The 14239-nt window shown below is 45.1% G+C and overlaps 1 protein-coding gene across 2 annotated transcripts; it reads left to right on the forward strand.

Annotated features, from left to right (window-relative positions):
- The first annotated feature begins 551 nt into the window (after positions 1 to 551).
- LOC144735953 (uncharacterized) lies at positions 552 to 7664 on the forward strand. Of its 2 annotated transcripts, XM_078618551.1 has the most exons (3): positions 552 to 728; positions 2776 to 2881; positions 4765 to 7664. In XM_078618551.1, the coding sequence occupies exons 2-3, from the start codon at positions 2778 to 2780 to the stop codon at positions 5261 to 5263; spliced, it is 603 nt and encodes a 200-aa protein (XP_078474677.1). In that variant the 5' UTR covers positions 552 to 728; positions 2776 to 2777; the 3' UTR covers positions 5264 to 7664. The 2 variants fall into 2 exon arrangements, with proteins under 2 accessions (XP_078474677.1, XP_078474676.1); XM_078618550.1 differs by having other exon boundaries at positions 552 to 2881.
- The last annotated feature ends 6575 nt before the right edge of the window (positions 7665 to 14239 follow it).

Below are 14239 nucleotides of genomic sequence, written 5' to 3' on the forward strand. Positions count from 1 at the left end.
TCAAAGTGGTTGTCTCGCTTGCTTTGTTCTCTCGCTCTCTCTTCTGGCACAGCTCGATTTGTTTGCTCACGGATTGCTTTGTTTGCTTTAAGACCTTTACCTTTGTTCTTCCTTTGGTGTATGTTATTTTACTTCCTCTTTATTTTATTCCATATTCCCCCTCCCCCCTCTTTCTCGGTCCATATCTCATCTCCTTCCTCACTGCCTCAAAACCCGTTCACATCTCCACTCACTCTCCGGTGGTGACGTTTATTAGTCGTGAACGAGAATAAAACTCAAGGCGCCGGATTTTTTAGCCCTTGCACCTAAACCGGCACGACACCCCCCCCCCCCTCACAATAGTTGCCCGGCTCAGAGCACCTGCCCGGTAGTCTGTTGAGTTAAAGGCCTTTGCACTTTGTGTGAACGTGACGTGCGTGAAAAATATTGAACCTGAATACACACACGCACACCTCCTATTCAAGCACAGCACAAACATCTTGCCCAAGACACGACAAATACCCCCCTTAAAGCCTACATAGATGTTTTTGGGCACGTTTTGTTAGCGAGCACCTATGAAAGCTGGCACGGCACACGAGTCGGCGGGTTTCCAGCACCACACACGACTGCCTCTTTCTCCCTAGTGGCGATGTTCACACACCGCACCGTCTACTAATTTTGAGGCTGAGACGACCTAGATAATCGTCACTGGTGTTGGCCGTGAGCTGGAATTGAACTCGGGAAGACGGGTTCGTATAGCGCAACCACTACGATACCACTCCACCTGCCCAACACACACACATCCAACACAATGCATCAACAAACACATACCTTCAACATAACAAGGGGCGCGTACACTTCCAACAGACACGTGGCTCGAACACAACACACAACACCAACACAACATCATACTCACACATACACCTCCACACACACGACCCCAACACAACACACACACAACACCAACACATCATCATACTCACACATACACCTCCACACACACGACTCCAACACAACACACACACAACACCAACACATCATCATACTCACACATACACCTCCACACACACGACTCCAACACAACACACACACAACACCAACACATCATCATACTCACACATACACCTCCACACACACGACTCCAACACAACACACACACAACACCAACACAACATCATACTCACACATACACCTCCACACACACGACTCCAACACAACACACACACAACACCAACACAACATCATACTCACACATACACCTCCACACACACGACTCCAACACAATACACACACCATACACCAACACAGCATCATACTCACACATACACCTCCACACACACGACTCCAACACAACACACACACACAACACCAACACAACATCATACTCACACATACACCTCCACACACACGACTCCAACACAACACACACACAACACCAACACAACATCATACTCACACATACACCTCCACACGCACGACTCCAACACAACACACACACAACACCAACACAACATCATACTCACACATACACCTCCACACACACGACTCCAACACACACACACAACACCAACACAACATCATACTCACACATACACCTCCACACACACGACTCCAACACACACACACACAACACCAACACAGCATCATACTCACACACACACCTACACACACACGACTCCAACACAATACACACACCATACACCAACACAGCATCATACTCACACATACACCTCCACACACACGACTCCAACACAACACACACACACAACACCAACACAACATCATACTCACACATACACCTCCACACACACGACTCCAACACACACACACACAACACCAACACAGAATCATACTCACACATACACCTCCACACACACGACTCCAACACAACACACACACCATACACCAACACAGCATCATACTCACACATACACCTCTACACACACAACTCCAACACAACACCAACACAACATCATACGCACACGAACACCTCCAGCGCAATACAAGCACAAAGGGCTCTTTGATATTTTATTCCGATTTGGACCTCTGCTTGTGACCACTAAGGTCGTACTCACTTTGTAAATGTTGTGGCTTTGCTGTCCAACACACACTTCTTTATTTTAAGCTTTCGTGACTGCAGGAATCCATACTCTTTGGTTCTTTCGGTAAAGTCACGTAGGTAGAAAATAAAATAAATCACGACGTTTCGGGCGCAACACAAGCGTCCATCATCAGGTGGGAAAGCATGGTCTGCTGCTGAGGAATGTTTTGTTAACGTGACAAACCTTACTAATTGGCCGTGATGGGTGGTGGGTGGTTTAATTAAACATATATTTACGCAATCTAACCCCTGTATTATAGTGTTTATGCTGTTCGTCTTTTGGCGTTCCATTGCTCGACATCACTGGTGAGACAAAGCCATGGCAAAGTCTGTATCTCTGATGCAAGTCAATACGTTTCAAGGAGAACGAATAGCATAATTATCAAGTATGTTTGTTTGCATTGTTTTACCACAAGTATGTGTGGTTAATGCATACTTCACACCTCGTAATAAAAGGTGTCTATTGTATTTGAACATCGGAACACCTGCATTATTGCCTGTTATAATTTTGTATTGTCAAATTACCATGAGTTCTCAAGAGTATATATGTTGAACAGTGCAAGTCTAGAAAGGCATGCAATCAAAAATGAAGTAAACAAATTAAACAAGCAAACATACTTCAAACTAAAACACTTCAAGTGCCGTCGTGAGCCCCACACACACAGGATCGTCCAGCGAGGTTAAACTCTTCACAGGGATGGCGCGGTCATCTCCAGAGACGATGCTCAGCGCGCTCACGACGGATTGCAAGGTCGTTGTTAATGTCACCAACAACTCCAGATACACTCTCTCCGAGCCACGGTGAGTGAAAGGGCACACGCTACACGCGCGGTAGGTGTTTGGCGCGATGCGCTGCGATCCCGGCAATGATTCCCGCTCATGGCCACCAACACCAGTGACGGATGATCTGAACCGGTTCTGGGCCTCCCCTAGGGCGACCCCGCCTCAAATGAGTAACTGGTGACACTGGGGAAACAAAGGTGGCCGGGCATAGTTCTGGCCACCCACCCCCTCGTGTCCCGTGCCGGCCTTCATCGGTGCTACGAGCTAACAGCACTTGCTCAAAAACATCTGTTAAGGCTACACGGGGGATCTTTGTCATGCATGGATAACCATTGCTTCGAGTAATCAATAGTAATTGATAGCGTAGTGTGCGCGTGCGTGTGTGGAGAGCGGTAGTGTAGCTACCGCTTAGGGCGCTGCGCTACGAACTCGGCGATGACCCGAGTTCGATTCCCGATCATGGCCACGTTGTATGCAATGCGTTACGAACGCAGGCGACGTGCGTAAAATTTACAGCCATGGATAGCATCAGCGGCCAGTGATATCTGAAGCAGTCTTGGAGCCCTTGATCCACTCAGCCTTAAATGAGTACCTGGTGCTATGTGTAAACATCCGGTACTCGGGGTACAAAATCGGCCGTCGTGGTGCGGATCACTCCACGTTATCGTGCGCCGGTGCCAACCTCAATAGGTGTTCACGAAGAGCACTTGCCAAAATAGTTTATTGGAATAAAAAAAATTGGAAGGAATGGTGAGGTGTTGTATTTATGAAATAACCACTCGGCTTAGCTGAGGGACAAACAGGCTACAATCATGGGTCAACTTACTCTATATAAGATACAATTGTTGTAAAAACGAATCAAGAGATCGGAATACTATAGGGGAGGACCATCCAGAATCATAAAGGGTAGAAAATCCGCGTTCTCGAGGTTTTCAAGGGCGTGGGTTCTATATGCAATGGCTAGAGACTGATCCATATATTTATTATTTAAATAAAATAACCCACTTTTTTACATTGTATAATAACTCATTTAACTTTTCCTGTCTTAACAAATGAATCTGTAAGGGATCTGTTCTTGATTCACGGTTGTTCTTCCTCTTCGTAAATAATGCGGTGGTGTACAAAGTTAGGGGCCGTCCATAAATGACGTCACGCACCTAGGGGGGGGGGGGGGCAGACATTTGTGACGATGTGTGACGAGGGGGGGGGGGGGTTGAGAAATGTGCCGTCACCACAAAATGCGAAACTTTAAATAAATATAGACAACACGTTCTACTTAATTAAATACACTTTTTCATAAATGTTTTCTCCTACAACATCAGAGTGCAGCGCCACATTAAATACGCACTACAATTACAATAGTTTAAAGCGATTTGAAGCATGGTTTTTTTTGGGGGGGGTGGGCAGAGCTTTGTGACGTCAAATTTGAGGGGGGTCTGACTTTTTGTGACGCCGTGTGACGAGGGGGGGGGTCAAAAATCGTCCAAAATCGCGCGACGTCATTTATGGACGTCCCATTATTACATTCTCATATTCCCACTTTCATTCCGTCATAGTGAAAATGCTAATTTTGTTCACGAGTTTAATGAGAATTGCCTTCCTGTGGGGAGGAAACCAGATCACCCAGAGGAAAGAAAGCTACCGAGGAGTTAAAACCTGCCATCTTCTAGCCACACCTCGCAGCCTCACACTCATAACTTCTAGCAAGCCCTTTGGTGTCACCCATTCAAGTACGAGCCGATATTCTGTGATTTGGACGAGATTGGGTGCACGAGATTGGGTGCAATTCTGGTTATTTGGCAATCAAAATATCGCAAAACTTGGCAGAGTGACGACTTAAAAAGTAAACAAAAAGATTCCTTGCTTTTCCTGACAACCTCACCTCTCCTGCATTTGTTCAGATTTTTCCTGAAGTCAGGAATTTGCCAGTTCCCACATAACGAACCCATAACGCCGAGAAGACGCGCGCTGTACGGATTCCGCAAGATGAGTTCCGACGTTAAAGGCTGCCACGGCATCCTGGGCCTGCGCTTCAAGGGGACCGACGAATATTTGGTGCTGCTCTTCAAAATCCCGCTTATGTATCAACGCAGGAAGCTCGCCCTCTCCATGGAGAACTGTGCCGGTGTTTGCGACATGGACTTGCGGAAGCTGAGAGAGATGACGAGGCAAGAGGCGACTGCGGACGGCAGATTCGCGTGGTCGCATGCAGGCCCCGACTGCTTGGTAGTGAAGAGCGAAGTACTCAGAGTTCGAGTCAAGGCAGAGATGTCCGCATGTCACGAGGCCATTGCGCACGTGACGGTGATGGATGATGGCGTGGACGAGCCGCATAAGAAGAGTCCCAGGATCAAACACTTGATTAAGATATTTGAGAATGACGTGCGCGCGGATAATTGAGCCAATTGTGCATTGAAAATGCCAAAATATGCGCTGACGTATGTACAGATGTACGTTGAACTTCTTTCGCGCCGTACGTAGCCGACGTGCAGAGAAAAGACAATAATGCACGCAAAAAAAATCAAATGAGTTTTGATACAATATAATAGTTGTTTATCCTAAGAGGGTCCCTACGTTTGGAGGGATTATTCTAACCAATGTCATGATGTAGAACAGCAACGTTTTACAAGCACGCAAGTCTACCCCAGGACTAGGAAAATGTTCAAAGTATCCTAAAGTCATGTTCTACTGGTTAACATAAGTCCAGACTCTAGAAAACCATAGGCATAATAGACTTAATATAGGTGTTTTTTTATGTGCAGGTGCAGAGCAGAAATGGAAATATTTGTTCAACTTATGCGCAAAAAAGCCCACCAATTTCTTCCGTAAACGTCAAGTAAAAAACAACGCATCCCATTAGATATTACGTTTGATTTTGAAACAATATTACACATAAGCCATTTACATCTTGAAATCGCTGTGGTTCTCCACTTATAACAGTGAGAGTGAAATGTAATACATATGCCAAGAGCTTTCTTCTCTGAAACTCTAGCTGTCTCTCAGATGATGGGCCCTGGCTCCATTGGTGATGGACCATGTACATTTAGGCGGTCCCTGGCCACAAATGAAAGCTCAAAGACGTGGCTTATTATGTGGGAATTTATATTGGCAGCCAAATAATCTAAACACATGATACTGATTCTAAATGTGGAGGGGAAAACCAGAGGACCCTGATAAAAATCCATGCCATCACAGGGAGGAACACGCAATCCCCAAATATACAGCCATCGTCAAGGTCGGAATCGAACTCGATGAGAATGGGTGGCTATGTATGGTGCGAAACATTTTCAACATACATTTGTGGCCATGTTGATTCTGAACAAGAGCTACAGCACCGAGAAAAAAAGTGTGAACCCCAATGATTATTATGGAAATTCCATAGTTTTACCTTGATAGCCTTTTTTAATCAAAATCGGTCTTTTCTTAAATATCCAAAAGGGTTTATATTAACAAATTCCATTTATTATGAAACAAAATGATGTATGAAATGAACAAACGAAGAGTAATTCAGGTTCAGGGTATGTGAAAAAGTAAATGAACCTCTGGTTTCATTCGCACCAGTAAGGTAATAATTATAATCAGGTGTTTAAATAATTAGGTAGATCTTCAGGGGTGAGTTTGGGAAGCCCCGCCATATATAATGTTCAGAAACATTGTGAGTCTGGTCTTCACCATACAGGTGTGTGCAAAGGAAGTCATGCCACAAAGTAAAATAAATCTCTGAGGATCTCAGAAAAAAAGTTATTGATGCTCATCAGTCCGGAAAGGGTTACAAAAACATTTCTAATGATTGGGGCTCCATCAATCCACTGTCACACTGATAGTCTACAAATGGAGAAGTTCAAAATCACAGTCACTCCACCCAGGAGCAGTCGTCCTACCAAAATCTCTCCAAGAATAAAACGGGAAAATCATCAAGGATGTCACAAAGAACCCCAGGGAAACATCCAAGGATCTACAGGCTACTTTCGCATTAGCTAATGTGAGTGTTCATGACTCGGAAATTATAAAAAGACTGAACCAGAGTGGTGTTCATGGAAGGATAGCAAGGAGAAAACGACTGCTCTCCAAAAATAACATTGCAGCCTATCTGAAGTTCGCCAAAGAGCACATATATGATCGACATGACCTCTGGAACAATGTTCTCTGGACATACGAGTGAAAGGTATAACATTTAAGCCTCAATGAGAAACGATATATGTTTGGCGAAAACCAAACACTGCTTTCGAACAGAAAAACCTCATCCTAATCGTCAAGCAGTGTGGAGGGAATGTGATGGCTTGGGGCTGCATTGCTGCTTCAGGACCTGGACGGCTTGCCATCATTGACACAACCATGAATTCTGCATTATACCAGAAGATTATAGTGGAGGATGTCAGGCCATCCGTCTGTGGCCTGAAGCTGAACTGAAATTGTGTTTTACAGCAAGACAATGCTCCTAAACATATAAGCAAATCGACAAAATAATGGCTGCAGAAGATGAAATTCCGCATTTTAAAATGGTCCAGTCAATGTCCGGACCTAAACCCCGTAGAAATGTTGTAGGAGGACCTTAAGCGAGCTGTCCATACAAGGCAACCCTCAAATGTCACGGAGTTGCAGGAGTTCTGTAAGAAGGAAGGGGTCAAAATCCCTCAAATCCAATGTCAGAGACTGACAAACGGTTACAGGAAACGCTTCGTTGCAGTCATTGCTGCTCAAGGGGGTGTCACCATATTCTTAGGTTTTTTCGGTAAAGTCACGTAGGTAAAACATTAAAATTAATAAAAGTAAAAGAAAATAAAAATCACGACGTTTCGGAGGCAACACAAGCTTCCGTCTTCAGGTGGAACCGTCACAGCCACGACAGCTGTATCAAGTGTATCAAGTACAGCTGTCGTGGCTGTGACGGTTCCACCTGAAGACGGAAGCTTGTGTTGCCTCCGAAACGTCGTGATTTTTTATTTTATTTTACTTTTATTAATTTTAATGTTTTACCTACGTGACTTTACCGAAAAAACCTAAGAATATGAATCCTTGCAGTCACGAAAGCTTCAAATCTAGGGGTGTCACCAGTTACCAAATCTAAAGGTTCACACACTTTTTCAAACATGGTTATTGAATGTAAAATCGTTTGAGGATGAATAAATGTTGAAAGAGTATCACGTTTTTGTGTAATTTGTTTAATCAGGTTATCTTGATCTATTATTAGGACTGAGATTAAGATCAAATAACATTTTAGGTTGGAAATATGTAAAATGTTAAAATCCTTCGGGGTTCAAAAACCTTTTCTCGGCACTGTATAAAGTTCAGTGAGCCTTACCTGCTAAAATAAACGTTTAGTTTAAATAATTGTAACAGAAACATAGATTATGAAAATCAAGGGGAACATTTTTAAGGCGAACCCAGACCAGAATGAAAGAATATACAAGCGATTGAGAGCAAAATGGAATGCTTCTGGAAATTCTTATTTGATAATGAAGAGCACACGTTATCCGCCGTGGATCGGACACCTAAAGAAGGACAAAGAGTGTGACACAAAAGCTGAGATGTACTGAGAGAGAAAAAAATAAGCGTGGCAAGTTGCACTCTGAGAAGCATAAATAGGAACACAATCTACATTTCGTGTGCATCCAAACCCTGGCCAGCTCTACGTGTAGACTAATCGACTGAAAATCTCCCAGCCACGCTGTTTGATAGTCCGACGGAGCTGAACAAATTGGGGGCATGGCTGTTAAACGATCGCTGGGTGCTACCTGTACGCATCAAATACACTGGTCACATTTAAGTTGTGAATTGGGGAATCCTTCATTCAGCAGCAGATAGAGCAGAGGCTACTTCTGACAATGATTATGAACCTATATTTATTTCCAGGCAGTGGTAAAATGCATTTCCAAATTTTACTAAGTTTGTTTTATTAAATGTATTTTCTCTCTCTCTATGTCTCTGTATTGTCTCTCTAGTAATTCCTGCAGTCACGAAAGCTCCAAATTTCTCATTGACATGCTCATTTCTCTACCCCCCCCCTCTCTCTCTCTGCCCCCCTCTATATTTAAGGCCTTGACACAGAGTCGTCGTCTCTCTGTGTGCTTATGTGTGACTTTCTTTGTGTCTCTGTGTTATCTCTCTCTGCTTATGTCTGTCTATGTGTCTGTGTTTTGTCTCTCTCTCAAATGTAGCACTCTTTGGAAGAACGTAATCAACCAGGTAGGGTGTTGACTGTTATGTTAGTCGACTCTCTGTGTTGTATTGCATTATATTTCTAAGTTTACTAGGTTTGTTTTTTCTCATTCATTCGTACCTGATGATTGCTTGTGTTGCAATCGAAACGTCGTATTCTATTATTTAATGTATTTTCTTTCTACGTGGCCTTACCAAAAGAACAAAAATATTGTGGTAAAATATGTTTGATTCACATTCCCGTGGCATGAGCAGCCTTGCTTTGTAGTGCTTACTCGAATAAAGGTTGAAATTCGTTGCCAAGGTAACCCGTGCAAATTGTTACATTGGCATACACGTGTAGGGGTGATTGTCACTCACCATTCTGCAGGTTGGTAGTTCCCCTTATTGTCAATAGGGGGCAGAAGCGTTACCACGCCAAGGCGAATGTCCATGGGTCAGAAAGGGGCCAACGACAGATCCCAGCAAACGGATCCTAGGACACATTCCCCAGGGTCCCGGGTGGGGGGAACCGGGGGAATGATGTCACCTTCCAGAATGTTCCAGAAGGAAGGCATGGCTAGGGCGGAACAAGCCACGAACGAGTATATAAGCCAGAGCTCTCAGAGCTCTGGCTCAGTTATCTACACGCTGAAGACTGAAGACCGGGCTGGAGAATAGGACACTGGCGCCCAAGTTCCGCTATCCTTCTAAGGGCCGAAGCTCAGTGAGGCCAGTGGTCAGGACCCACGGACCAGGAGGGTCGGGTCAGATAGCCTCCCCTAGGTCCCAGCCGGAGGACGATAGGGTACGGGTTACCCAGTGATAGGTACAGTATAGTCCGGAGGCCATACCTCCCCAGGTATCGGGTAAAGGGACCGATATACCCTTTGTGTTAGGGACCGTGTCGAAAAGACAATAAATATCGTGTTGCCTCATAAGAAGTTTATTCGTCAATATATGCAACACTACACACGTATTTAACAACTTGGTGAAAGTCAGATATTCGGAACAATTCGTCTGTGAATTGAGGCGATGAATCTAATTCCGAGTGGAGAGTGCTCGGAGTTAGAGAAGTGTGACTGGAGCTGTTCTGCATAATGGTCCAGACAGTTAAGGAAGTAAGCCATTAATCTGTTATTGTTTATAGTTTGTCCAAAGGCACGTGTACATGTACGAATGAATACAATTGATGTATTGAAATATATAATGGCTAGCTTGTTTGCCCATCCTAGGACGGAAGCTGTAATATTTATGAAAAAATTGAGCAGAGTATAATTGTATCTTGTGTAAATTTAATGGCAGTGAATATTGCACGAAAGTACGTCATCAAACACTTCACTGCATTGTACTGTAGCACTGTATATAACTGACCTTCAATATGTTCAAATTCACTGCTCTGATACTTTATTCTCTTCTGCTTTCGGTAGCTGGGGTTGAAATAAATTGGAATTCGATACAATATGTGGAAAATCCTCGAGAAATTAATATTTCTCCATAATGTAGACGCATAAATTAGACTTACCTTCTGTCTCAAGTGCTGAAGAAATAAAGACACCAAATCCACTTTGTTGCTGCGTAGAATTATTTATTTCTTGTACCCAGGTGTTGATGTACCCAAGTGTTGATGTACCCAGGTCTTAATTATTCAAATTAATAACACAAATTCCATCCAAGAATCTCAGTGCACAAGGCACGAAAAGCAGGAAACAAAAACACAGCCAGGGCAACCGACCAAACTAAAGAGGGACGGACAGTTTCATTTCAAGTGGCAAGGCGTTCCATAGTTTGGGTGCCACGCTAACAAAAGCCCGATCACCAAAAGCGCGCAACCTAGACCTCGGAGTGCCGAGTAGTTGGAGATCAGAAGATCTTAAGGACCTTAATGGAATATATAAATGTATTAGTTCCTGCAAGTAATGCGATGTGAGCCCTTTTAAAGCCTTATAGATGTAATAGCAGGTTATTAAAATCCACTCGGGATTTGACTGGAAGCCAATAAAGAGATGAGGACTGGTGTTACGTGGAAATAAAACTAAATAATTGTATTTCTACCTACGTGACTTTACCGAAAGAAGCAAAGAGTATGGATCCCTGCAGTCACGAAAGCTTCAAATCAAGATTGGTCTTCTTGGTTCTTTCGGTAAAGTCACCTAGAAGGGAAATAATAAAATAATAAAAATAAAACATAATCAAATAATTCTCACGACGTTTCGGCCACAACGCAAGCAGCCGTCCTCAGGTGAAGAACAGGTCTGTCGGAAAGACAGCGTCCTCACCTGAGGACGGCTGCTTGCGTTGTGGCCAAAACGTCGTGAGAATTATTTTATTATGTTTTATTTTTATTATTTCCCTTCTACGTGACTTTACCGAAAGAACCAAGAAGATGAATCCCTGCAGTCACGAAAGCTTTAAATCGAAATCAAGATTGGTGTTATGTGCTCACGGGAATGGTGTACGTGTCAGCACTCTAAAAGCTGCATTCTGAACGAGATGCAGACTGCCCAGTACTTTTCTCGGAATCCCAACCAGTAAGGCGTTGCAATAATCAAGTCGGGATAATACAAAAGCATGGAACAGTCTCTCCAAGTCAGCAGGTGACAGGAACCTATGCATTCTGGCAATATTTATTAGGTGGAAAAATTATATTTAACCACCTAGATAATCAGGGTGTTTCAAACATATGGACCCAATTTCAAAGCAGTATATTTCACGATGGCAACATATTACAATTACACAAAAAGTTACAAACGGTTTAATGAGTTATCAAGTTTTACTAATCCTTTTATAAATGCTCTATGTGCCCTCCACCTGCTGTACGGACAACATCGAGACGATAGTTGAATTCGTCCCAAACGCCTCTCTTCTCACGTTTTCCTGAGGTGCGTGGTCGCCCTGTGCTCTTCCCCTTACATCAACAGCCCGTTTCCTCAAATTGTCGGTACCAAAGACGAATGCTCTTTGACATTGGCGGGTCAATGCCAAAACGCCGTTGAAACGCACGCTGCACCGCAATTACGGATTCTGTCTTGCTGAACCGCAGAACGAAAAACGCCTTGTGTTGTGGGGTCACCATCTTGCGAATGACTGAGGCTAGGGGCTGTTTGTGCGCTGGGAGAGGCATCGAGCGGTAATCATTTGAAACTCTATGCTTCGCCCTTTCAAGTGGTAAGAGTTTCATTCATGGGCGGTTCATGATTGCAGAGATATAGCGATTTCAAATCGAATCCATCTTTTTGAAACACCCTGTATGTGCCTCAAAAGATGACCGGTCAATCTGAACACCAAGGTTTCGGACCTCCCATGTGGGACTGACATCATGACCATCAATCAACAAACGAGGCCAACCAATTTTAGAAAGATGCAGAAGGGAGCCGATAAATATGGCTTTGATTTTGTTGGCATTTATTAGCAAAACGTTTTGGCTCAACCATAAATTCACTGTTAGTGATGCAGACAGTGCAAAAAATCTGTTGCGTAGTCTGGTCCTAACCAGATATAAATGTGAGTGTCATCTGCATAGCAATGGTATTGTAATGCGGGCGAAAGCGACCTTCCGGATGTGACGTCACGAGGAGGCGGAGCCAGGTGACGTGGGTGAAAGGTTGGGGTCCTTAAGCGGGTAAACCGGAAAGAGAAGGCAGTCGGGGTGTGAATGGAAAGGTGTGGGGCCACGCGGGCGTACGAGCCGAGGGGGCACCGTCGAATCTCGTTTCTGCCGTCGCCCTGGGGGCGACCTGCTTCGGCCGTACAGGTGCAGGCGCTGTCCGTCGCATCTGTGGACATCCCACCTGGTTCACAGATGCTTATACCCTTGCGGTATCGGAAGCCCCTGCCCAATCGGCTAGGAGCAGTAGGGGTCTTGTTGTCGCCATCCGCCACGATAACAACAGGATTGGCGTTAGTTGGGGCACAGACCATCGTCCGGCCGGATCAATTACCGGTTTTACAGGTGCTTAATGCGGGGGTGGAAAACATCCGTGTTCCGGCCGGTACGGTTGTGGCACATGCCACTACGGCGTTTGCGACGCACGATTGTCCGCATCGCCGGGGAGTGGTCGCTGGTGTTTCCGAGCCAAGGGGTTCGGATAATCGTTGGATCGCTACCTTATGTGACGAAAATTCTTCCCTGTCCGTGGGGCAACGTGATGCGCTGCGTAAATTGTTGCTGACGTATTCGGATGTGTTCAGCTCCGACGATTTGGATTTGGGACGCACATCGTTGCTTTCCCATCACATTGAGACGGGCGACGCTGCCCCTATTCGGTTAAATTCGCATCGGATGAGTCCAGCGGAGCGAGAACACGTTCGGGGGGCGGTGGAAGACATGTTGGCTGCGGACATTATATCGCCATCTAACAGCCCATGGGGCGCTCCTGTGGTCTTGGTTAAGAAAAAGGATGGCAACTTGCGATTTTGTGTTGATTTCCGGAAATTGAATAAGATATCGGTGGCAGATGCGTACCCCCTGCCGCGTATGGACGACTCCCTTGACGCATTGTCGGGGGCTAAGTTCTTTTCCACACTGGACCTCTCTTCGGGATTTTGGCAGCTTCCCCTTGACGAGTCCTCACGGGAGAAAACCGCATTCCGTACGCCGCAGGGGTTATTTCAATTCAACTGCCTCCCGATGGGATTGAATGCGGCCCCTGCTACGTTTCAAAGGTTGATGGAGCTCGTTTTGACGGGGTTGCAGTGGGAGACGTGTCTTATATATTTGGACGATATTATTGTGTTCAGCCGCACATTCGAGGAACATTTAACGCGGCTGGAGACAGTGTTCACGAGGATGCGCTCTGCCAATTTGAAATTCAAACCAAAGAAATGCCACCTACTGCAACGGTCCGTCCGTTATTTGGGGCACATTGTGAGTGCAGAGGGGGTGTCCACGGATCCCGAAAAGACGGCGTGCGTCCGGGATTGGCCGACTCCGGCCTCCGTGGGGGATGTTCGGCGGTTTTTGGGATTTGCCTCGTATTACCGAAGATTTGTGCCGGGGTTTGCGACGATTGCGAGGCCCTTGCATCTCCTTACGGGTAAAGGACGGAAATTTGTTTGGGGAGAGCCGGAAGAGGCGGCCTTTCGGAGTCTGCGTGATCTATTGGCTACGGCCCCGACATTGGATTATCCCGATTTTGATCGCCCTTTCATTCTTGATACGGACGCGAGTGACACAGGTATTGGGGCGGTATTATCACAGTCTAAAGGGGGCGTAGAGCGCGTCGTGGCGTATGGTAG

The sequence above is a fragment of the Lampetra planeri genome, chromosome 58 (assembly GCF_965212315.1).
Source record: "Lampetra planeri chromosome 58, kcLamPlan1.2.h2, whole genome shotgun sequence".
Classification (NCBI taxonomy): Eukaryota; Metazoa; Chordata; class Hyperoartia; order Petromyzontiformes; family Petromyzontidae; genus Lampetra; species Lampetra planeri.